The following is a 23,790-nucleotide window of genomic DNA, read 5'->3' on the forward strand; positions in this document are numbered from 1 at the left end:
TGATATATGTGGCTTTATATGTGATTTTGATTTAGGAGAGTAATAGTAGCAACGTACTGAAGGCACAACACAAGCACGGTATTGCAATAGTAATACACTGTACAATCACAATGCAAAGGTGATTCCTGGTCACATGCTGGGTGTCATGTCCACAGTCTCCCACCCTGTTTGGTGCTGCGCTGTGCTGCACGCACAGCCTGGCCTCCAGGCCCGTGTTGTGCTGCACAGATCCCTTGGCCGTGGGATAAACTTTGCAGTTAATTGCAATGGAGGAGCCTGCAGGCACCTCCCTCTTGACGTGGGTGATTAGGCCTCCTCCGTGTCCATGCCATCGTCTAGGTGTGCAGCTGCCAGTTCTCATGTGAACATCCTTTCTGTTTGGCAGTGGAAATGATGAATAGAGTTGTTTCTTTTAAGAAAATCCTATAATACCTCCAATGACCAAAATGGGGGAATACCTCCTCTGCAGAAGGTGTCTGCCCAACATGTTGTGCATGGGTTGGAGGATCATTTGCTGCTACACCACCTGCAGTTCCCACCAGCTAGCAAGATGTAAGATTATCTATACCATTCTCTCCTTATAGAGTTAGCTGTAATAAATAGCATTTAAAATTATACCTTACAGAGTCCATGTGCTTTTTCTACTGTTATCTTACCTGCACCTCCTGGTGCAAAACAGGAGAAAAGGCTGGGTGCCTGCAAATTTAATAATTGTCATTATTATGTTATTTCTGCCCAGGCTTTTCTAGTCCTACTTGGGCTTACACATGCAGACTTAGGAATTTGAATTACTAACATTAGACCATTTCATGTTTTCATTTTCATCATTCATCACTAAAACTAATAACCTAATCATAAGCAGTAGTCAAGCATAAATATACCCTAAAAAACCACAACAGTTATGACACTGGATAAATATAACTCAGTTTATAAAAGAATTAAGCATGTCTGTCCTGGTTTGAGAGACACAGGATTAATTTCAGTAATTTTACTTTTCAGTAAGGTCTCTTCTAATGCTTGGGAAAACTGCATTTTTGGAAGAGTCTAGTGTCTGAATTTGTGAAAGTATTTACTTTATAGCCAGCTATGCTATCTAGGCTTCAAGGTCTCAGTGTTTTCAGGCTTTGTGGATGCAGGGATGAGGAGAAGTGAGACCCAGGCACTTGACCCAAACTGGCCAACATGATTATTTCATACCATGAATGTCACATTCAATATAAATTAGGAAGTTTGCTGAGGAGTTTCTCCTCTTCTATGATGGTGGAGGTCCAGAGAACTTCTTCCCCTGGTGCCGGACCCCTGAGCCCTTCCCTTCCTCCCAAAGCTGTAGTGCTTGCAGTGTCCAACATTTGCTGTCCACTGCTGGGAGTGCACAGCTTCCTGCTGATAGAATTGGCTGAGTATAATCCTCTTATATTTTACATCGGTATCGGGTTCAATATTGGTTCTTTAGTATTATTAATGTTTATTGTTTAGTCTTATTCTATTAAATCCCTTTATATTTCAATCCTCGGGTTTCCTTTTTTATTCCTGTTTCCCTTTCCCAAGTGGGGAGGGGTCATTTGGTGATAGGATAACTGTCTAAATAAACAATAAATTGTTGTGGGTTCTTCAAACCATAACAATGTCACAGAGAATTAAAAAAAGACATTTTTGGACAAGGTTTCTCTGTGCAAGTCTGGAACTTGCTGAGAGTGCCAAGCTGATTAAACCAGACCGCTTCTGGCATTCGAGCTGCTGTTGAGCTTGTAAGAAACAGAAAGGCACCTTGTGGATTTGCCTGCTGCACAAGCACGTACTCAAAAAGCGATCATATACATTCAGGGGCAGAGAGGTCCTTCAGGGGCTCATAGAGCGGATATGACATCTGGCTCAAGAAGTCTCCAAGGCCTGAGATGGCAGCAGCTGAGAGGGTATTTCAGAGGAATTACCTGTGTGTGGTAGCCCAGTCCCGACACCCTTCTCATAGACATCTGCTCCTAATGATGTTTAGAGACAAGACACATCCACCTTCTGTCTGATCCTGTATGTCTGTTAGTTCTTTTGTATTAGTCTTGGGAAAGCAGGCTTGAATTACTGAGGTGAAGAAAGAGAAGCAAACTGAAAAATGCAATATTAAAGTATGCATAGGCATATTCCCAAAATACAGTTAACCTTGCTCAGCAGATAGAAGTCAAAGTGAAAACGCCTGTCTGGCAACCTCTCACATTTAAAACTTTGCATATACAGGTTTATGTAAAAAGCTGTATATATACACTACAAGATGAAGCTGTTTTGTTCTTGGCAAATAAAATAGCTTTGAAACCATAGATAAGTGATTTGTTTTTATGTGGGTGATAATCGTTTGCACTGATGTGAAGCGACCCCAGGGAGGTCAGTTTTTGTGCTCATGGATCTTAATCAAAGTCAGCTGCACTATGAGCATGTGCGGCTTCATGGAGCCCTGTTTCAGGTTTATGATGATTAATCTCTTTTGTCACAGTTCTGCCCTGTACCCTGGCCAAATGAGGGCTCCACTGTTCTTGGCACCGTGCCTCTTCCAGTTCAGAGATAATCCCTCCCCCAGAGAGCTCACAGGACAGACCACAACTGGGGGGAGATGGGAGGACAGTACGCTGTCTGTTGTCACAGAGTAGCTGACTGCGGTTTAGGCTCAGTGCATTGAATCCCAGTCCATTATCCAGGGCTGCCAAACTTTGTAGACCACCAACCATGGCTCCCATGACTATAATGAACCAATGACTCTTAGGACCTTTAGCTATTGGTCACCTGGTACTGAGCAGTCATCCAAAAACTTTTGAAATCAGGCATTCAGTAGAAAATTTATGTTCATGGCATATTATTTTTTCCTTGATACACCATATTCTCATATCCCTTATTTCCCCAGGAAATAAGTATTTTGCCATCTGTCTTCCCCCCACTAATGTCTGCTTTACTCCAAAGAATTATCTTTGCTTTCAGAAACAGTCTACCCGGTACCTATCTGCTTAAAATCCAAGCAATTGTTCTAAACTTGTCTGGCTTTGAAGTCTGCTGCTGCTATTTCAGGCCAGAAGAAGGTCTGGAGGGCTCAAAGCTTGTCTACTTTTTCCAACTATCCCATCTTTATACAAGGTCTAGTACAAGATACTTCCTCCATCTACAGACTTCCCCTCCCCATATCCTTAGACTGTCACAGCTACAATGGCACTCATATCTTCATACTTACTTGGGATACAACAAAAAATATTTATTCTCACCATGCTGATGTACAACACGTCCCATTTGTCTCTCTTCAGAGAGGTTGGCACAGTTGATGTGCTTTTTTAAGGAGGGGATTTTTTCGTCCTGAATTTTTTTAAAGGAATCTGTAGATGGAAACATTTTTGAGAGAGGTCTTAACATGTGTGAGTCATTTGAGGAGGAAAACCGTTTCACCAGCACAGCACAACCAGTGGGAACAGCTGAAGAAGACTGAGGGAGGAGCAAAGCAAGACAGGTAAGAAGGAGCAGGATGGCTGTCATGCTGAGAGGCCAAAAGGTGGATTTGGCTTTGGAAGACGAAAGCGGGACAGGATACTGCTAGGCCTGACTTGGAGAGAGAGAAGGAGAAATGAATAGCTTGTCAGACTGACATCAGCTTTCGAAGTGTTCATACGAAATTAGCACCCATATTTTGTGCTCATACTGCTGATGTGTCCAAGCAAGTAACTGCAGTGTTTGTGTTTGAGGGAGACAGAATCTCGGCTGGTCCAGACATCAGCTGCCTTTAATAAGTCTGGCTTTGCTGTGCATGTACAACTAATCCTATGGTTGACTGGGCCTGTTGCTTAAGTCTGACATAAAAGACTCCAGCTGCAGGCAGGACCTCTGTCACTTAGATTTGATATTGTCTTTGGCACTCATACTTCCACCCAGGACTGACTCAAGGCACAAACCTGCCTGACTTAAGCCGTAGGGTTCGTAAAGCCATCAGCCAATGCTAAAACGGTGTGTGCGATATGCTCTTTGCAGGTCATAAATATTCAGGGCACCAAAATGGAGATAAAAGGAAAAATCACAGATGTACCAAAACTGGATGCATTTTTCACATCAGGTGTATTAGTTACCATTACTATCATGAACTGGAGAGATGGTACTGTTCTTATGACTGAAAAGGTGACTGACAATAATGAAACACAGTCAAGACTGCAGGAACATCCCAACCAACACGCACCTCACCCTCCACCAGACCCAGCTTTGCCCTCCAGTTAGCAAGAAGTTCTCTTCCCCCATACTGGATAAGAAAAACATTTTCAATCTGTCAGAATCAAAACTGTGATTTTAGTAAGTCTCTCTATATATTTATTCAGTTGGTAAGGAAACAAGCTCTTTAGTGCAGGCTGTTTTCAAGCAGGAACTACATAAGGGTGAGTCTGCAAATTAGAAATGGTTACGATCGCTATTGCAGGCATCATTCTGCTCCTTCGTGTGCCAGTTGTTTTTCTCCCACAGGCTTCTTGTTCTGTACAACTGACTTTAATGGCTATAATTGCATTTCTGAGCCTATGAACGATCCTAAACAATTGCAGTTTAATGTTAGTGCACAGAAAGTGACAAAAAGAACTTGTTACATTGGCTCGGTGAAGCAAAGCAACAGTGAATAACAATACTGGCAGGTGGACTTGGAAAGAGTTGTAATAGAACGTTGTTCATCCACAGATCTTGTACTCAAGGAGATAACCTGACCTGCATGGAATTGCAATGGAAAGGGTTTTACCTGGGAATTTGAGAGTTACTCAGCCAATTTGGTCCATTCCTAGAAGAGCACAAAAAGGTGATAGAAATGTTGCTACAAGGACTACTTCATCCTTTTTTGAAAACACAGGGGATGAATCTCTTCTCCTGAACTAGCAATTTGTCTGCAATTACTTCTGAACAAAGAAAAGTGAAACATTATTCATTTAGAGTTGTCAGCCTCACAGAAATATCCATGTTGAGCAGTTTTTCACATAGTGATTTTTAAAGGATTAAGTCCCAAGGAGTAGTTTCTGGAATTTATCCCCATTCACTGGAGATGGTGTATTTCTTTGAGAACAACAGTAGATTTCTTGTAAGAGTATGGTAAATCTGATACTTTATCACATTGCTGTGGTCAGTCTCATGACAATGGAACATATATGTCAGGACATAACATACGTTTGCAGGCATGGCTAAAAAAAATTGAGCGAGTTTGCTGTAAAGCTCTGTGAGCTTGGCGTGCACCTTGAGAGCAGGGAGCAAGAAGGATGGGAGCAGTCACTGGCGCTCCTGCAGAGCTCCTTACAGCAGCATAGCATGGCTGTCCCACACCCTCTCGTGCTGCAGCAGCGTGTTTGGCTTTCTAAAACTCAGACATAGCAAAACAGACAAAAGGACTGTGTTTTTCTGCTGTCCCAGCAATCTGCTGCCCTAATTACGTGATTATTTTGCCCGTGCCTACAACTTGTCCTGGCTCATAACTATGTGATCAAGGCTGTTCCTGATTTTTTTTAATTGATTAAAGCAGCTCTTGATTCTTTGGACAAGAGATACAAGGTATAAAGCTTTAACTCTAAGGCAGGGGAATAAATAGATTAGAAAGTATTCTGGTTCAGCTTCAGAATTAAATTCTTATTTGTTTCAAGACCTCACAAGAAGATGTGGACCAGAAAGCTGTTATTATTGGATGGGAGAAGAAAAGATGCCACAGAAACATAAAAGTCAGAAGAAGAAAGGAGTTACATGCCAGAGACAGGGAATCAGGAGGGGTGGGAGGCTTTGTCTTCATGTGCTAGAAATAGCTGAAGTGATCCACCAAGATCATCGTTAAACCAGCCTTAATAATGTGTTGTCATCAAAAAGAGGAATTACCTGCAGTCACAAAATGAGTAGACTATGGAAGGATGCTTACAGATGGCTCACAAGGCTGCAGCTGATTTCTTACTCTCCTGTCTTTATTCAAAAAACAGATACTGTAATTCATCAAGATCATTATGTGAAAAGGAATCAAAGAGGTGCGTTTATTTTTTTACATTATGTAAATCTGAATCCTAGAACAATAAGCAAATGGTGGCAAAGTGGCTGAAGTGTTTCACTGTGATTCCAGAGCTCGTGTCTCTGGCAAACCTACCCTGCAGGCTGTAGGATGATCCTTGGCTGCAGCTGATCTCACAGGTCGGACAGGTGATGGGAGGAGGATCTCGGTGACATTGCTTTTACCAATTTTTCTGAGTATTTGCTAGCTCCACTGAGCAGTCTAGGTTTGGCAAGAACTCCAGCAAAACTACAAAACAAGCGGTGCCAGTATGCTTGAACTTGAATGGAAACGTAGCCCTGAGACTGGAGGGCTACTAATTTCTAAGGGCTGAGAAAAGCCCTCCTGAGAAGGCACTTGTTCCTCTTAGAAGTGGCAGTGATATACCATTCTTTCACTCGCAGCGTTACCTCTTGACAGAACCCTCTTTCTGTCTTTGCTTTGGAAGGGAACGGAGGAACATAGTTTAGGGACAGCCAGCAACATCCTGCTGTATCAGCTGCAGGCAAAGCCAGATCTGCGTTTCCGGAAAGAGGAGAGCGGCTGGTGGAAGGGGAGAGGAGGCAGACACCGCCGTGTTGCGGGAATTTTTGCAGGCGGATGGTTGGTCCCAGCACCACCTGCCCCCCTCCCACCGCGCCTCCCCCGCTGGAGCCTGTCCGGCAGCGGCAGTGCAGGAGCCGGGCTGACAGGGAGGGACTGCACCGCGGGTCCCCCCTTCCCGGGCCCTCCTCCCTCCCCCGGCGGCACCCCTCGCTAGGCACAGCCTCACCCCGCACCCTCCCCTCCCCCCCCCCCCCGGCTCCCCTCCACATCTCCGGGTGCGGTAACGCTTCGGATGCGCCGACTCGCCCCACTCGAATCAGTTCCTCCGGATTTTTTACCTGCAAGTTGTTTATCTATTTGGAAATACGGGGGAGCAGAGGGCGAGCAACCACCCAGTGATTCTCCGCAAACCCGCTCCGGCACCAGAGGCGCTCGCCAACCGCCACCTTCCCCGCTACGAGGGTGCCCCCTTTCCCTTTTCTCCTCAGCCCGGGACGGAGCCGGGCTGACGGAGGTAGGTTGGGATGCAGGGGTGCGGCGGAAGGGCCGGCGGAGCGGAGGGCCGGAGGGAGCCGGGCTGAGGCGCGGTTTTCCCGCCCAACGGCCGCCCCGCTGAGGCGACCGTTGGTGAGGTGGGCGCGCGCCGCCGCGGCCGCTGTGTGGTGGGCGGCGGGGGCGTCTCCCCGCAGTGTTTTTTCGTTTTTTTGTGGGGGGAAAACTTGGTGCTTTCTCGCAAATCACAACCGTTGTGCGAAGCTCTCTCACCCGGGGCGGCGGTGGGCTGAGGAAAAGCGGTGAGGTTCGGCCGCTAATTTTGGGTCCGTGTGCTTTAGTTTTTACTGAATTCCTCCTCCGGGGGGGAAGGCCTGTGAAGCCTGCTCACGGGTTTTCATTGCGGGTTTTAAAATGCTGTGGGTGTTGCCTTTTATCGTGGCTTTTTTTTCTTTTTTTTCCCCAGCACTTGAAAAACATTCACCTGCAGACCACTTCTAAAATAAATGCTAATGTGTTTGTATCTCTTCGGTTACAGCATGAAGAAAGGTCTTTATGGTGCTCGTCCATCCACCCCGTGAACAAACAGGTTAGTACCAAAAATAAATGGGTTTGATGTTTCAGGTAACTTGGGAAAAGGAGTTTCAACATATAATATGCACTGATATTCGTACCGCTGTGTACTTAACCTAGTTAAACTCAAAATGCTGGTGGCATGAAGAAGTTCAGTCCATTTTCCGTTGCAGGCAGGTATTCTTTTTGCTTGAAGTAAGGTGTAGAAAACGATCCTTCCAGTATGGAAGGATCCTGTGTGGCCCGGTGTACTTAACTGGGTGTGGAAAATACATATTTATGCTCTTTCTTGCTTCAGATTAATGTTGTTTTAATAACGGCATGCAACTGCTTTTAGATACTTCATTGACATTTTCTTTTATTTGTTTTGTTTTGTCCACAAGTGCACAATGTTAGCTAGAGTTACTTATATTACAACACTGTTCATGGAGTCAGTGAACTCCTGTCTGGTATCTCTACAGATTTCAGTGAATGGGGAAGTATGACAGTATTGCCTGGTATGTGTGTGACTTAGATAAGTGTACCTAAAAGTTAATATAGCCCTGTGCTTCTGATCCAGTTATGTGAAGTCTTGCACAATTCAGATAGCAAAGATGTCAGCTGTGTGACGACTTCAAGCGGTCATGGAGTGTGAGATGTCCTTTCGACACAGAGGCTATTGCTTAAATCAGGATTTACAGGTTACTCTCTGATGAAATTGTCTGATTGAAATCGGTAAAGATTGTATGAGGAATGTTTTACGAGATGCTTCCTTACCTAATATGCTCCCTGTCAAAAATTATTTTGAAAAGATAAATCATCTCTGATGAAGACAAATCCCAATACCAGGGAAGCACATGAGAAATTTAACAAACCAAGATTTTAATTTCCCCTTTACGAATGGATGCCGCAGAAAATATTTCAGCAGTCATCATGGGTGTTCTTGAGTGTTAATAGTATAATAGTGGTTATTGTTTTACTCTTTAGTAATCCTTTAGTTTTTCAGAGTCACTTGCCCTGAGTGTTTTTTTCTTTGATAATGGCGTATTTTTTTCCAGCGCTGAACATCAGTGCTTTGATTCAGGAGTGACTGGTATGTATTAGGTTGCAAGCAAATAGGTCTCTTTCAGTCACTTCACAATCATAGATAGCCCCGTGTACAGTTGAAAGCTAAAGAAAAAGATTTTATCTACCCTTAAAGACAAGTGGTTTATCCAGATGGTTATTTGTTAATGTATAGTTAAAATCTGCCATCTCTTTTCAAAAATTAATTTGTATAAATGCTTCTAGTTAGTATGCCCTGACATCATCCACAGGTTACAGTGAGAATTCATCTATGTTAACACCTGTGAACATATTTTCCAGTAGTAAAAATAAGATTTCATTCTATCACTTTTGCGTTGTGTACATGATGTTTGAATGCCTCAGCATGGTAAAGCAATGGACAGCAGTAAGTAAATTATCAACATGGCTGGTTGATTAAGATTATAAAGCTATTACCAAGCCAAGAAAAGAAAATACTGGAAGAGTAGATTGGCAGTAAACAAGGAGACCATATGGATTTAGAAAAGGGGGTTGGGGTTAATGAGCGTTAAAAACCATGACGTTCTGGAAGTGAGATGTATCAGGCTGAAATTAAGAGTTCCCAAAAGCCAATCTGGGTTAGATTTCACAACAGAAATCAGAAGACAAGGAAAGCATTAGGACTGGACAAAGCTTGGAGTGAAGCTAGTCCCAGAACAAAACAAATAACTGGTTTCTCTTTTGAATGTGAAGATAGACATTGAATGCGAACACGGGTGACTATACAGGCTGAAGAACCCTTGGAGTTTAGTATATGGGAACTGTGTGAAGAAGCATTTGTTCTGCTTTCTGCCTCAGCCCTCTGGCTCTGGTTAGAGCTAAGATGACGACCATGTGTTTCAGGTACAACAGGGCTGACCCAGTGTGCTGTGGCCATGGACTGTAGACTGCCTTTTAGCTCCTGTCCTCAGCACAGACTGGCATTGGCAGTTGCTGAAACAGTAGGGCAGCCCTGAACACAGGTACTGGTATATTCCACCGTAAGCGTGGAAGAATTAGGAGCTGGAAGTCAGGATAGATAGATCAGTGCCAAAATAACTGGTTTCTGAAAATGAGAAAGGCAGGGAAAGGTCTCCTTTTTGTGTTCCTCTGACACTTCTACACTTGCCATCTCCCACCAGCCACCTCTTTCCTCCTCAACCCTTGTAGAGCATAAGAATTTTTGGTATGGGGATTGTCAGTACTTGAAGGTACTGAAAGGCCTTTTAGGGTGAAGAGATGTCTGGCCAGGGACAAGCAAAAATAAAAAATAAACAACTTGCAAGAAACGTAAAACACATCTGAATTCTAGAAAACCTTTATAGAGGTCACCTTTGGGTTTGTCTAACATAATAACACTTTAAATTTACATAGATTTAGTAACTTCTTGTGGCAGGATCTGTGAGTTAAACTTGCGTCTCTGGCAGAAACACCCAACTGTACTCAGCAGCTGCGAGCATTGTGTATACATGGTTGTGGCTGTTTCTATGCTGTAGGCAAAAATGGGATAGTTGAGTGTGCGCTAGCCTCAGCCTGCCCATTGCTCTGATTTCCTAAGACAATGGGAGATAGTGAGCATGCATCTACATGTAGGCACTGTTGGAAATGAGCAGACTGTCACCTGAGGGTGAAATCTAGCTTTCATTAGCATGACAATATAGACACACCCCTTCTAGACAATAAAAAGTTAGTGGTAGCAAAACACCAGGCAGTTCTTGAGGAGATCACAGAATCTTCGTGTAGTGTAATCTAGTTGACGAAGTGAGATTTATGAGGAGTGTCAACTGGTTTAGGGCTTCAGGCCTTAAGATAGAATCACTGAATCCTTTCACATTCCTTAAGCGTTACCCTTTTTCTTGTTTCAGGATGCTCACCAGAACCCCAGGTGTTGTTGCCCAAGTGTTCCTTCTTCTAAGCATAGTTCTTGTTATTGCTATTGCAGTGATTCAGATAAATCAGCAACAGATCCTCTCCCCAGGGCTTAAGGTAAGTCTTAATATATGTAAGGAAGGAGAACAATGTTTTGAATTGATATTTAAGAATGTTCCTTTCTCAACTAATTTTTATGGGGTGATTCAAATGAGCTTATAATCATAAAGTAATGTTTAATCACGTCTTCGTCATGGGAAGACTGAAGCTGAGAGAAAAAGAGAATTAGTCAAGATCACAGAGTCAGTGGTAAAGCAGGAAAAGCGTTCCTTGATTCCCTGTCTGTGATGCCTATCATACAATGTCTTCTCCAAGACTGAAAGGATAAACAAGGAGAATATGTCACTGCTTTTTTATTTTTGCCAGAGACTGGAAGTAATTTTAACATAATTTTGAAGTGGGAAATACCTGGAGTTTAAATTCTGCCCCCAAGCACAGCTAGGAAGTTTATGCTGAAATCTTTGCAAACTGCTCCCATGTATCAAAAGCATTTGGGTTGCAAGTGTGCGCTTTATGATTTACCATGTGTTGGGACTTGCTGGATATTAACAGAAGCAAAGTAGCTTCATGAGGAGGGGCAGAGCAAACTGGAAAAGACAAACTGAAATACTCTGGAATTCAGGCTTTGCCTTGTGCTGCTAGAGTATGTGCGCACATTCTTCAATGAGAGATGTACGCAACTGAGGACAAAACTGTAGAAATTAGCCTTCTAGGGAAGCTGTGCAGTCTGGTATTTTGAGTTCCCTATCTTTTCCCACAATAGCTACAAACATATAAACCTTGTCAGATCCTTCTTTGAAGTCCTTTCTACCTTTCCCTCTGCGTAGGTATTTAACTGGATAGTTCACATAGCGATAGGCTAATACCTCGTTACGCTTCATGGGATTATAAACACCTTTGTTTTTTTCTGAATCATTTGGTGGTGTATGATTCAGACAATGTGATAAAACTGTATTTTGATATCAATTTAATGTGTTTATGTGGTGTGATAGGGTGTGTGTGCTGGGATCTTGCATGGGGGGACAGTGCCTCTCTGCTTGCAGCAGCCTTAGATCCAGCTGATTTTCATGCAAGGCAAGACTGGACTGACATGCAGGCTGAGGCCACTATCTAAAAGACAACCTACACATCACTTGTGTTTGTCATTAATTCCGTTTCATGTTCAGAATGATAAAATTGTCTACCTTACTCTTTGAGCAAACACTGGACCCACCTTGACCATCTGGAGCTGGTTTACGTGGGGAGGTCTGCTTCCTGAATCACAATGGGTTCATGGCTAGTTCTGGAGGAAGACTGGCATTTCCTCTGGTTGGTGCCTTGACTTTGAATTTTTTGGGGGGCTGTAAGCCTGCCAATTCAGAAAATCACAGTTGATATGGAGGACCGTATGTTTGATTCCCAAGTAGTCCTCTGTGAATGACAACTACTCGCAAGAAGTAATTCTTCAGGAGCAGAGGGAGGACCTTGGTCTGCCAGTGTAAAACCCTCAAGTACTTAGTTGGTATTATGGAGCCTGGAAATGACAGTGTCCTGAAGTTAGCATTTGATTAAAATTAAATACAGCAATAACATGACAAAAACAGACTTACTCTTTGTAAATGGCCTTGTTCTTCTTCCGGCTCTTCTTCATGAAACCAAGACAGGTACTGAAGGATAACTAGAGTTTGTGTTGTCTGTGGCATAATCACTCTTTCCCAGGATGCATGTTGAGAGTGTCCAGGTTCATTCCTTTGTGGCACAAGAGATAATTTATCTGCTACGCCATTGATGTTTTAAAGTGTTGGAGATAGACTGGCAACAGTAAACCCAAAATTAAGCATTTTCCGTTAAGTAACTTTTTTCTCCTCCTTCCCTCCCTCCTTTCCTCCCTCCCTCCTTTCCCAGTGGGAAAGTTAGAGTAGAGAGGAGAGGAGGGAGAAAAAGTCATTCTTTTCTTTAATAGCCCAGGATAAGGGTTTGCCTGTGCTGTTCAGTCCCACGCAGTGCATTTCAAAGCAGGAAGGCACTGCTCATCCTTAAAGGGCAGCCAAAGTTGATCTGACTTGCAACTTGGACAGAAATGTAATGTCACCAGAGAATTTTAATTCAACCAGTTTGTCTTAGGCAGCAGGCTGAGACAAGGCATGTAGAATTCTCTGACCCTCTTAAAATGCCACATCCTCTATAATTTCTGTTTTTTTAATGAAAGATTAATCTTAGTCCTAACATCTAGCATACTTCTCACTGATCACCACTTTATGAGACTGCATAGGCCAGTTCACACAGGGTGAACTCTCACAAGTTCTGAGGACCTTCAAGAGTCATCCTGAAATGGGCCCAAGAGTCCTTTTCAAAAATGGGCATCTATTTTAAAGGAAACAAGAAGCTGTATAGGAACAATAGGACGAGGAATAAAGTAAAATTACCAGTCACACATTGGTTTGGAAAAGTGTACCGCTACTCTTTGAGATGGAAATCTGTTACTTTCAGGAAGGAGACTGGGAAATGCAGGGGAGGATGGATGCAGGTCAAAAAGCCCTACAGTTAGATGAGGTAAAAATACTTCCATTATCTTCCACCTCTACTTGGGCATGATAGTTAGCTCTAAAAGTAGCTAAGTTAAAAGCTTACAGTTGGCACTTCAAGCTAACCGAGACTAGATTTAATTAATAGCTCTTGAGCAGATTGACCGTTGCTGTGTTGTGTGTCTCCAGAGTGCTCATCTCTCTTTCAAGGGGGGAGAACTCACTCAAAGTATCTTTGCTGAAGTAGTTACTTGAATGAACCTGATGGTGTGGTGGTTTAGTATTATCTGTGGAGCCTTTCATCTTTTAGTTGATCACGGTAAATATCATCTTGATAAATATAAATGAAATTTTCATTATCTAGGAAACAAACTAGAACTGGTATTGCTGGTAGTGCTTCGGGGGCCAGGAGTTTGTAGGATTACAGTGGAAGCTGGGAATTAATGAGGTGTGGAAGCTGAATGGTTTGCCACATGAAGCAGTGATCTTTCTTGGTCAGCCTTGAGGCTCCCCAGGGAAGCAGTGGGATGAAATTTATCGGCCTGCTGCAGGGCCTCTTACTGCTTTGCTCTTATTTTTCAGTGTTGTCAGGCTCCTGGGTATCTTTTTTTTAAAAAAAAAAAAAAAGTTGACAGAAATTAACCCTACACTGTGTGATTTCTACCAATTAGATGACTTTGGAAGAGGGGGGCAGCTGCACATACTTTCAGGGATCATAAAAAGGATAAGCAAAATAGCAGTTTTCTTCCCTTCATGCAGTTTTCCTTCCCAGTTGCTACAGTTTTCTACCATAAAAGACAGGAAAGGGGGCAAGACTGGTCTGGTGAGCAGTGGGATGGGATGGAGAAACTGGTCCAAGTGGCCTGGGGCAAGTGACTTAAATATTTTTCATTTATTTCATAAATAAACATGGCGTAATATTGATTTCTTTTTCCCTCTTTGTTGTCTCACACTCTGGCACAGCCTGTTTTCAGTGGCAAACTCTCAGGTGGACTGCCTAAACCACTCAAAGGGAGAAGTTTATGGGGCAATTAGAAAAGAACCAGGCTCGTTACATCATTCCCACTGTGGACTATTATGTACTTTACCTCTTTGCTTGTAGCTTTATGGATCCCTTGTGCATCCTTGAATCTAAAGCCTGTGCTTAGGTATCAAACCATTCAGTGTCCAGGCAGTGTAGCTGGGATAATGGGAACAGAACTTGCTGCAAAATCAGATCCTAACACGGTGTTATCTATGTGTTAGTGTGGATTTTGAATGTGATGTTGAAATGAGATGAGCATTCTCCATCCCCACTGAATTCATTATTGAAGATATGTAGTATGTTCTTTGTTTTGCAGCCAGATTCATTCTGTGCTTGGCTGCTGGATTCGTGCCTAAGTGCCTAACGCTAGAATTAATTTCTTGTAAATATACTGTGCGTACATCTTCTAAAGCGTTTGATGGTGCAAAGAGGTACAGATGCATATGGGCCTTTAACTGTCGCTGTTTGTATCTTGTGTATTATTTTTTTCTCCCCAGTATGGAATAGTTTTTGATGCTGGATCCTCTCGGACTACAGTCTATGTCTATGAATGGCCAGCAGAAAAAGAAAATGACACAGGAGTAGTAAGCCAAACTTTCAAGTGCAATGTCAAAGGTAAGCTCAAATGGAAGTTCCTTATTTCTTTCTAGCCTCCGAGAAGAGGTTATCCTGAAGCCTATACAGTTTTTTTTCCCACTGCGTTCCCTTTTCAGTGCTAGGGAGCAAAAATTGTTAAGACTATGTCTATATCTGTCAGCATCAGTCCTTCTCCTGCTGATACAGCAGAGTGCTCTAATCTGCAACGCAGAGAGGAAATTGTAGCTAAATTTGATTTACTCCTTTACAGTGCATGATTGGTGCAGACAGAGTTTGATCTACAGAGAATCAGACTGTATGGCTTAGTCCTTGTGCCCTGAAATAATTTCTTTTAAAAGGAAAGTATAAAATATATTTTAAAATAGCTTGGAATAAAACATTTTTCAGAAGAATGGGGATCTAGCCCTTGTTAGATGTTAGCCATTAATTTTGATGGAGGCAAAAATGGGTGTCAGCTATGCTACAGGAGTTGGACAAATTAGTTTTTGTTTTCCAGAAGTCTTAGTGGTGTTTGAAAAAAATAATCTCTGCTGTTTGAGTTAGTTAGGTTTCCTAGAGAAACAAGACTTATGCAGTTCATCTGGAATTGTTCTGTAATTACTTGGAAAGAGGCAACTGAGGGGAAATAATGAAAGGCATGCAGAAGGTGAACAGAAAGAGCTTCTCCATACTACACAACTAGGAAGTATCTAATAAAGTTATCAAGTAAAATATCTAAATTGCAGAACTGTTTCTGACAGGATGTCGTAGTTGTATCAAATATGCAGGCCTGGCCTTTGGCTCAGGAAGACCTGTAGTTGTGCACTGCTAGAAGGTGTCCCACAAGTATCACTGGCTACCTGCCTTGTGTTTTGTCTGAGGTTTTGCATTGATTCCTCTTGGAGGATGCTACTAGACTAGACTGACTTTTGCTCACACTCCAGTATGGTTAAGTATATTTTCTAGTAGCTTGTTGTGGATTACTTCATAACAGCTTTTGAATCTTTTAGCCAACTTCAGTGACATTTGACTAAGCTTTCAAAGATACCAAAATTCCACACATTTTATGAAGACAGGTGGCCAGGCAGGGGAGAGAAATCCACATTATTAAACAGTAGCTAATCCGTAAGGGATTTCTGCAGGAAGCCAAACTTCGTAAATTCTGCTACTTGGAGTTGAATGAGCTTTAGATTATCCTCTAAGATACTGACTTCATCAGTATTGCTTTGTTTAGTGTAGCAGTTTGGGTTTGCAATTTAGGTAAGAGGAGGAGGTGGGGCAACTCAGGAAGTCTCAATGTAGATTTTGTTGATCTCTGATTATAATTGTGGAGTTCAAGGATAATTTTTCCCTTTCCTTCTCTCTCAGTCATGATCGTGCAAAATCCTGCATTCCTCTTTGTGTCTGGAGATGTAGCCATAGAGGTTCATGAGTATCTAGGAGATAAGTAGAAGGCAATGGTTTCTTAACAGCACCAACATTTCTGTCTTCAGTGTTAAATACATGTATGGACATTCTTAGCAATTTTAGAACAAGGAAAGGAAAGCAAGCGTAACGTGCACAGAAGTAATGCACTGTCATGTGCCTGATGGTATGTCCTTAAGACTGCAGGAGTGGTGGCTAACCTGCTGAAGTGTGTGGGGGGTGCACTCTGCTAGCTCATGTCTTGACTCATTAGGAATGTTGCCTTTAGGATTCTGGTGTGAGAAAAATGCACAGAGAAACCATGTTATTATTCTCAAAAAAATGACTGAGTACTACTTTGTGAATTTGTTTTAATGGTTTTAGATTTTGTTTTACCCGCGGGGAATACAAAAAATTGAAAAACTGAGTCCAAATTGCCCTGAATTGTTCAGGTCCAGACGGGCCTTAACAATGGTCAACCAAAGTACTCCTCATCCTCCACTGTACAAAATCACCAGGGTTCCCTGCTCCGGTCTTGGGTGACTCTGCACTGGAGGAATCAGGGCTCATGGGAGAGGTCCCCAACTAAGCTGTGGGGGACAGTGGTGAGCACATCTGTCAGTGTTTCTTTACTGACCCTCTAACCATAGCCTCAAGCACTTAAATTGGGGGATGGTTCTGGGCATACTGAGAGGCAGACTTTGACATACCTACTGAAACTGAAAGTCAAATGATGAACTACTTTGTAGGTTCCATGGTGGTTTTAATATTTAATTTCTGCCTTTATTAGGTATCTCTGCCCCTGTGTGTAGGAGCCAGCCCCAAATCAAAACCCTTTCTATACAGTGCAACTAATCTGTCCTGGTCAGGCTCTAAGCATCGGCAAAGCAGACAGTTGTCCAGAACAAAATGGTCACTGCCTTGTGACATGCTCTGTCTGAACTCTGTGAGATGGAGGTTGCTGCCACCAAGGGAGTGTGAGGCAACAGCAGCTGCTGAGGATGTAAACCAGCAGCTGCTGCTCTGTTTTCCTCTGGTAACAGCTTTTCTTCCAGCTTCAGGCCTGCCTGTGCTAGACTTACTTTTAGAAAGTCTTACTCCAAACCAGGGCTGTGAACATCTAATGATTACGTGGTCATATGTATGTTTAAGTTCAAGTTCATACAGTGGAAAAGGAAGTGGTGGAGTGTGGAGTCTTTTTTTTACATATTTTTTTCTTCTGTTTTTATCAATGCAGTGTGTCTGAACATAAATGGTTTCTCATTTTACCTCTGTAAGAGCTACCTTTTGCTTATCTTGGGATCAGGTTGTGAGAGAGATAGCTGTTACAGGAGAGCTAGATGGAGTTCTGGCAGAGTTGTTCTCTGTGGGGCAATGGCTTCATGAGAATGCCTGGATTTCTCCCTGTGCAACTTCCTCACCTGGGGAATTTTAGCAAGGAATGTTTTTATTCACACCCAAGTTGAGCCTGAACAAGTTGAGGTTCTGCTGGTCCTTAAAGTGTTGAGCAAGGGAGGAAAGACTTTGATGTTAATTGTTCAAATGGTTATGCCTTATGCAGTATGATGTAACTCATTCCTGTTTTTTGAAGACTTTGGAAATTTGGAAAGCTGTTAAATACTTAGTAGCTCATGCACCAGCCTAGACTTGTGCCTCTATGACTTCAAGAGCCATTTGTGTGCATCTTGAAATTTCACCAGCAATTCTCTGCAGAAGCTTCTTTATTTTCTTTTCAGTTGAGAGCAGCGAGCTGTAGAGGTGCCATGGTGTCCACAACAGTTGTGGCAAACCAAATTAGGAAATCTTTGTCTTAGGTTGTGGAAGAAGGGATTTTCTGTACTTTAGAAGATCAGAGAAATTTTACATCTGTTGGACATGCTATTTCTACGGCATCTGCCGTGAGTTAACCTATTTTCCTCATTAATATAGCACTGCTGTCATTGTGCTGTTATATGGTTATACTGTATGTCTTGCTCTAGGTGTGGTACTATAGGTGTATATGTATACACACAAATATAAGCAAACAGTCTGCAAATATCTTCTCTGTCTCACACAGCTGAGACAGTCACTACATTGTTTATTTTTTATGCACTCAGTTTTCAACCATCCTATCCTTATTTGCAATTACAGGAGGGAAGGGGGAAATCTCTTAACACCTGTTTGCTAATTTGGCTAATTCATAGTTGGCAAAGCAGAATGAAATCAATATACTTATTCTCTTTTAGGCCCTGGTATATCCAGCTATGAGAGTAACCCTGGAGCTCTTGCCAAACCCTTTGATGACTGTCTGAATAAAGTCAAGGAGAGAATACCAGTTCATCTGCATAAAACCACTTCCATTTATCTGGGGGCTACAGCTGGTATGAGACTACTGAGGTATGGCAGAAACTTGAACTCCTCTGCATGCATACTAGCATAGCAGTCTGTGAAAACAGAATGTGAAAAATGTACTGGACGCATTTTTATCCATTGGAAATTGTCCACCTCAAAAGGAAATGGAGCCCAGCCAATTTAATTCAATTAACTTTTTTCATAGGGAAAGCGGGGCTGTATAAAAATCCTCTGTTATGCCATATTGAAAAGAAATGCTTGCTTTATTCTGGAGAAGGCAAGAGTTTAATTTTCTCTTCCATGTCTATATTAAAATTCAGTGTTATGTAAAAAGATAATGTTTGTGTGTGTCCATGGGCAGCACAGGCAGACTAAAGCTAGACACTGCAGAGTTTCCTGAATGTGAATGTGGTGCAATGTGGCTTTTGGGGTCTGTCTGTGGCTTTAGCCCTGGCACAAATTGGCTTTTTATGTTTGTTCTGTGGCTAAACAGAGTAGGAAGAGAGGCTCCAGGACTGTGTTAACCAGCAGCTGTCATATAAGCACTCAGTTGACTAAAAAGAAAAGTATATATAAGAAACAAAACACCCGTGAACTTGTGTGATAAAAGAGTGAAGTTTGTACATAGTGGGGGAGTTGCTTGCTGAAACGATGGCTGAGTACTTGACCATTCCTTATCATAAGCTTCCCTTTAGGGAAACAATGTCTAGTTTTTATTAGGTGCTTGTAGGAATTTTCTTGAATTGCTAGTCAGTGAACAATAAACATGAAATTGCCTTTCCAGATGCTCAGTGTCTCATGTTTTGTGAATTGCTCAGGTTGCAAAATGAAACAGCAGCTATTGAAGTCCTTGCAAGCATTCAAAACTACTTCAGAGCACAACCTTTTGAATTTAGGGGTGCGCAAATCATAACTGGGCCAGAGGAAGGGGTGTATGGATGGATAACAGCCAACTATTTAATGGGCAATTTCTTAGAGGTGTGTGGAAAAAACTGCATGCTTTTCTTTTCACTTTTTCTTTCTTATAAATGAGAAGTTTGAGAGGACATGCCTGTTAAAACATCATACTATAACTTCCATTTTGCACTGAAATATATAACAGGGTCTTTTGGTGTCAGTAATAGAACAAAGCAAACATAAATCAAAGAATGTGATGTTACAGGAATGTGATATGGCAAAGGTAAAATTGTTGACTCCCAAAACAGGGCTCTTCCATAAATGACATTGGATGCCTTACCTAGAAACAGAAGTTGCATTGCTCTTAAATGCACCAGTACGTTACGTGTTGACCGGTGTTGATTGTCTTGACAGTGGTGCCAACTAAAGATATTTTCTCCTGCTTTTCTGTGGCTTCCTCAGATGATTGCTGTCCCTGCAGCTCTACTGCTGAAGGACCTGCACAGCTTAGGGGCCTCCAAATTGTTTGGCAGTGTTGGCTCACTTGTCTTAAGCAGTCCTTACACTGTCCTTGAACTCAGAATAGAGTGAGACAGGACCCTCATAGCAGAGAGGGAGTCAAATGTGTTGGAAGATCCCTTTTTATATATAGATATTCAGTATGATTTCATTCCCAGTAAAAGCTGTACCATGATCAGCAACTGCTCATCTGCATTTATCGCATCTGTGTGCTGCCCTTAGCATTAACTACACTTCTTTCAGATACTCTCGCTAGGCTGAAAGAAGTTTCAGCCAAACCCCTGAGTATTGTTAGCTGTCCTGGTTGAACAGTTCCTGTTAGATCATAGCAATTAATAAGCAGGAATTAGTTGTTGGTGATCTGAGTGATAGCTCATGGTAAACATGATGTTGACTCTTGCAAAGTTAAGAAAAATGGTATTGGAATCCTATGTTCTGGAAGAGTTTTCCTCATTGTTTGCATTTCATGCAATGAAAATGATGTAATGAACTTCAGGGTGGTGTTGGTCTTCTACCATATGAATTTTAATAATCCAAATATCAAATTCCATATAGCAGATTCATAAGGACTACTGAAGGCACTGCAAGTTGCTGTGAAGCTGGTTTAGCATAGAGTTGTGTGAAGAACTACGAGTGGAATATCACTAGTAGGAGAGAGAAACTTTTCACCATTCTTGTGACAATGGGCTAAGAGTCAAATTCTGCTAGGGGCTGTAAATGGGAATCTTTCACTGTAGAATTTTGTTGTGAGTATATTTGCTAGCTCATTAAGTTTATTTTCTTGCGTATATGTTGATATCATCATGCTCAGTAAATAATACTACAGTACATATTGAGATATATAATCATACAAAATCCATATTCTGCACTGTTACTGGGTAGATCAGATAGAGAATTTGGGGGATGTTTTAGGTAATAGGGAAAAATGTCAGTGGAATGGATCAGATTTATTGACACTGCAGTTTCAATGAAGGAAATGTGCAGATTAGGGATCCTGGGTTTTTTTACTTTGATGGAGCTTACATGTGACTTTTCTCTGTTTTTTTCACTCTCACTCTCTTTTTCTGTGGGATGTCATAATATTCTATTCCTTTAATAATTTTTCTTGCCTTGAAACAAACAAAGCTTTATACTGTTTCCATCCAGATTTGTTTAATGTCTCATGGGTACCTGAACTTCAATTCCCTGCCTTCTAGTACAGATATTGATCTGCTTCGATCATTGTGCTCTCCTCTGAGTTGAAAGCTGCGCTGCTTTCCTTTTTCCATCTTTCAAGATCATTTCACTCTGTGAAAGTACATCCCTCTTATGTAAAAAAAAATGTCTTCCTTAGAGCTAATGGAAGGGTGCAGGACAAAGAGGGGGGACAATCTCAAAAAGCTAAGTAAAGAGTAGAAAAACTTGAAGCGAGAACAAGCAGATGATATTTCTATTTAGCCTTGTTTTTATTTTTACGTGTAGAGAAACCTTTGGAGGACATGGATCCATCCTTACAGAAAAGAGACTATGGGTGCACTGGATCTTGGAGGAGCTTCCACTCAAATTTCATTTATCCCAGAGGACTCTCAGGAGAACTTCAACAGCACCTTGCAAGTGAAGTTGTATGGTTACAGCTACAATGTCTACACTCACAGCTTCCAGTGCTACGGGAGAGATGAAGCTGAGAAAAGGCTTTTAGCGTTGCTGCTCCAGGTCTGTTTAAGACCCTTTGCTATGTCGCTTTTGCAGGTGTTCAGTAATTGTCTGAGCAGGTTCTTAGGCTTGTGTTTGGTTCCCTTTGGTGGAGTTTGTGCTTTGTTGTGGACAAATGCACTTCGGTTTCATACAAAGATCTTCATATTTGTTAAAAATTTGAGAGTTTTGTACCATTTGACAAAAAGGTCCAGTTAGTCTTGTGTTTTGGTGATCTTGCTGATGATGATTATTTCTGTTTTTTTTGAGAAAGGAGCTTCTATGATTACAATGACCAGCAATGTTGATCAGCCATGACAGAGAAAAGAACAAAAATACATACATATGTGATTTAAAAAGATTCCTGTAGTTAATGTCAAATTAGGTCTTTCTCGCTTTTGAGTAGCCTATATTATTTGGGGTTCTTGTTTTCCAGAAATCAAACACGAGTTCCAATGTGGATAATCCATGTTACCCTCAGAATTATAATACTACATTAACAATGAAATACTTCTCTGGAAGCCTTTGTACACAGTCTCTGAGACCAGCAAATTACTACCCAAACCAGCTTGTGAACTTCCATGGAACAGGAGACCCAGGTCTGTGCCAGGAGATGGTTTCTTTATTGTTTAACTTCACTGCTTGCAGAGGCAGAGAAGACTGCCCATTTAATGGAATCCATCAGCCAAAAGTTAAAGGGAATTTTGTGGTAGGTTTGCAAACACAGTGTGTGTTTTTGAACTTGCTTGCTTTAGATTTCTGTAGTTGAGAAAGTAACAAGCCTGTCATCTACTCTTTTTCTATAGGCTTTCTCAGGATTCTACTATACAATTAATGCTTTGAATTTATCTGGGCACTTCTCTCTAGCTGACTTCAATTCAAGTATGTGGTTTTTCTGTTCCCAGAGCTGGGCACAGGTAAGTGGGTTGTTTGGGTTTGGTTTGGTTTTTTTTCCTTTTGTTTCTGTAAAAGGGAGATATGAAAAGAATATGGACTGGACAAGTATTCAGAACTTTTCAGAAGGTGTGCATCAGCCTCAACATTTGTTCTCCCACAGTACTTCAATCCATGTAGTATTTCTAGCATGCTTAAAACTTGGACTACGTTTGGAAATTTCATTCCTCATGATTATAAGCTGAGTTTCTGGCCTGTATTGAAATGTGGCCAAGCAGTGCATGCATTTTCCTCTTTATCTTAGAGATTTGTACAGCTGAGGTGTCACAAAGATAGTAAGGGGTGTTGCAAATGAGTATATGTGGGTGCAAATTTATGCTTTTCAGGGGATTGGAGATTGTCTTCATGGAAGTTTTTAGAAGGCTGATAAAACAGTTTAAATTTTAACACAAAACTCTGCTAGACTGACATTCATTAACAACACACTTCAATCACATGCATTATCAGCATTATCACTATATATTCAAAGCAGTTAGCATTTATCAGTTGTATTGTACATTATCAGTGAGTTCACAGTTGCACAGAGCTGATGAGGTGGAATTAGCACGGTAGCCTGAAAAGTTTTTACTGGTGGAAGCACTGTTGCCTGAAAAATTTTTACTGGTGGAAGGCAAATTACTTTTTTTACTTTATTTATGTCCTTACAGAGCTCATCTGAGGGAAAGGTATAGTCTCATATTTTTTGCCATTACTTATACTAAGAAAAGCAAGTAAAGCATATTGTCCCTAACCGGCAATCCATGACCAAACAATTGTCACACAGCAGTTCTTGATTTTTCCAGCTTGCTTGATATGTCTCTATGTGTATGGTGTGATACTCAGGTCCTGATCTTCTTGTAACCACTGGGACTCACAAGAGCACTTTTGGATCAGACTGGGAGATCAAAACACTTTGCTTGGGTCTGTGAATTCAGCTGATATTCATGATCCAAATGAGCACCCCAGGTCACAACTGACATCCAAAGAGCAGTCTTGTGGTATAACACATTCTGTGTAACTTGCAGGCATCTTTATTTAATGGAGGTTTAAGGCTGTATTTTTCTAGTCCTGTAATATTCCATATGCCCTGTTCTGATCTCAGCTCTGTTACTGTGAAGCTAGAATAAACTGACAGACCTATTTTAAATTTGCAGGAAGGTACCTCAGATCACCAAACTGGCTCCCTGTTTGCATTCACTTTGTTGCTAGCATTTCCTATTCAACTTACCATCATCACTTGACAGCTGACTGCCACGTGCAAGGCTGACCCTGTATGTCATCCTCCTGAAGGATCTGTGGCTGTGGTTTACTACCACAGTTTTAACCACACTGTAAAG

The 23,790-nt window shown here is 41.8% G+C and overlaps 1 protein-coding gene across 5 annotated transcripts in view; it reads left to right on the forward strand.

Annotated features, from left to right (window-relative positions):
- The window catches only part of ENTPD3 (ectonucleoside triphosphate diphosphohydrolase 3), a 62,779-nt gene that overhangs the window by 32,231 nt on the left and 6,758 nt on the right, over positions 1–23,790 (forward strand). For 3 of the 5 annotated variants that reach the window (XM_054190654.1, XM_054190655.1, XM_054190656.1), the window contains 8 exons: positions 7,590–7,640; positions 10,531–10,651; positions 14,620–14,737; positions 18,328–18,478; positions 19,252–19,411; positions 21,311–21,541; positions 21,957–22,229; positions 22,327–22,437. In XM_054190654.1, the coding sequence (XP_054046629.1) occupies positions 10,532–10,651; positions 14,620–14,737; positions 18,328–18,478; positions 19,252–19,411; positions 21,311–21,541; positions 21,957–22,229; positions 22,327–22,437 (1,164 nt within the window). In that variant the 5' untranslated portion in view covers positions 7,590–7,640; position 10,531. Of the gene's footprint in view, positions 1–7,003; positions 7,074–7,238; positions 7,354–7,589; positions 7,641–10,530; positions 10,652–14,619; positions 14,738–18,327; positions 18,479–19,251; positions 19,412–21,310; positions 21,542–21,956; positions 22,230–22,326; positions 22,438–23,790 lie in introns of those variants that run through there. The other 2 variants (XM_054190657.1, XM_054190658.1) reach the window with 2 other exon arrangements.

This window comes from Rissa tridactyla, chromosome 2 (assembly GCF_028500815.1).
Source record: "Rissa tridactyla isolate bRisTri1 chromosome 2, bRisTri1.patW.cur.20221130, whole genome shotgun sequence".
In the NCBI taxonomy this organism is placed as follows: domain Eukaryota; kingdom Metazoa; phylum Chordata; class Aves; order Charadriiformes; family Laridae; genus Rissa; species Rissa tridactyla.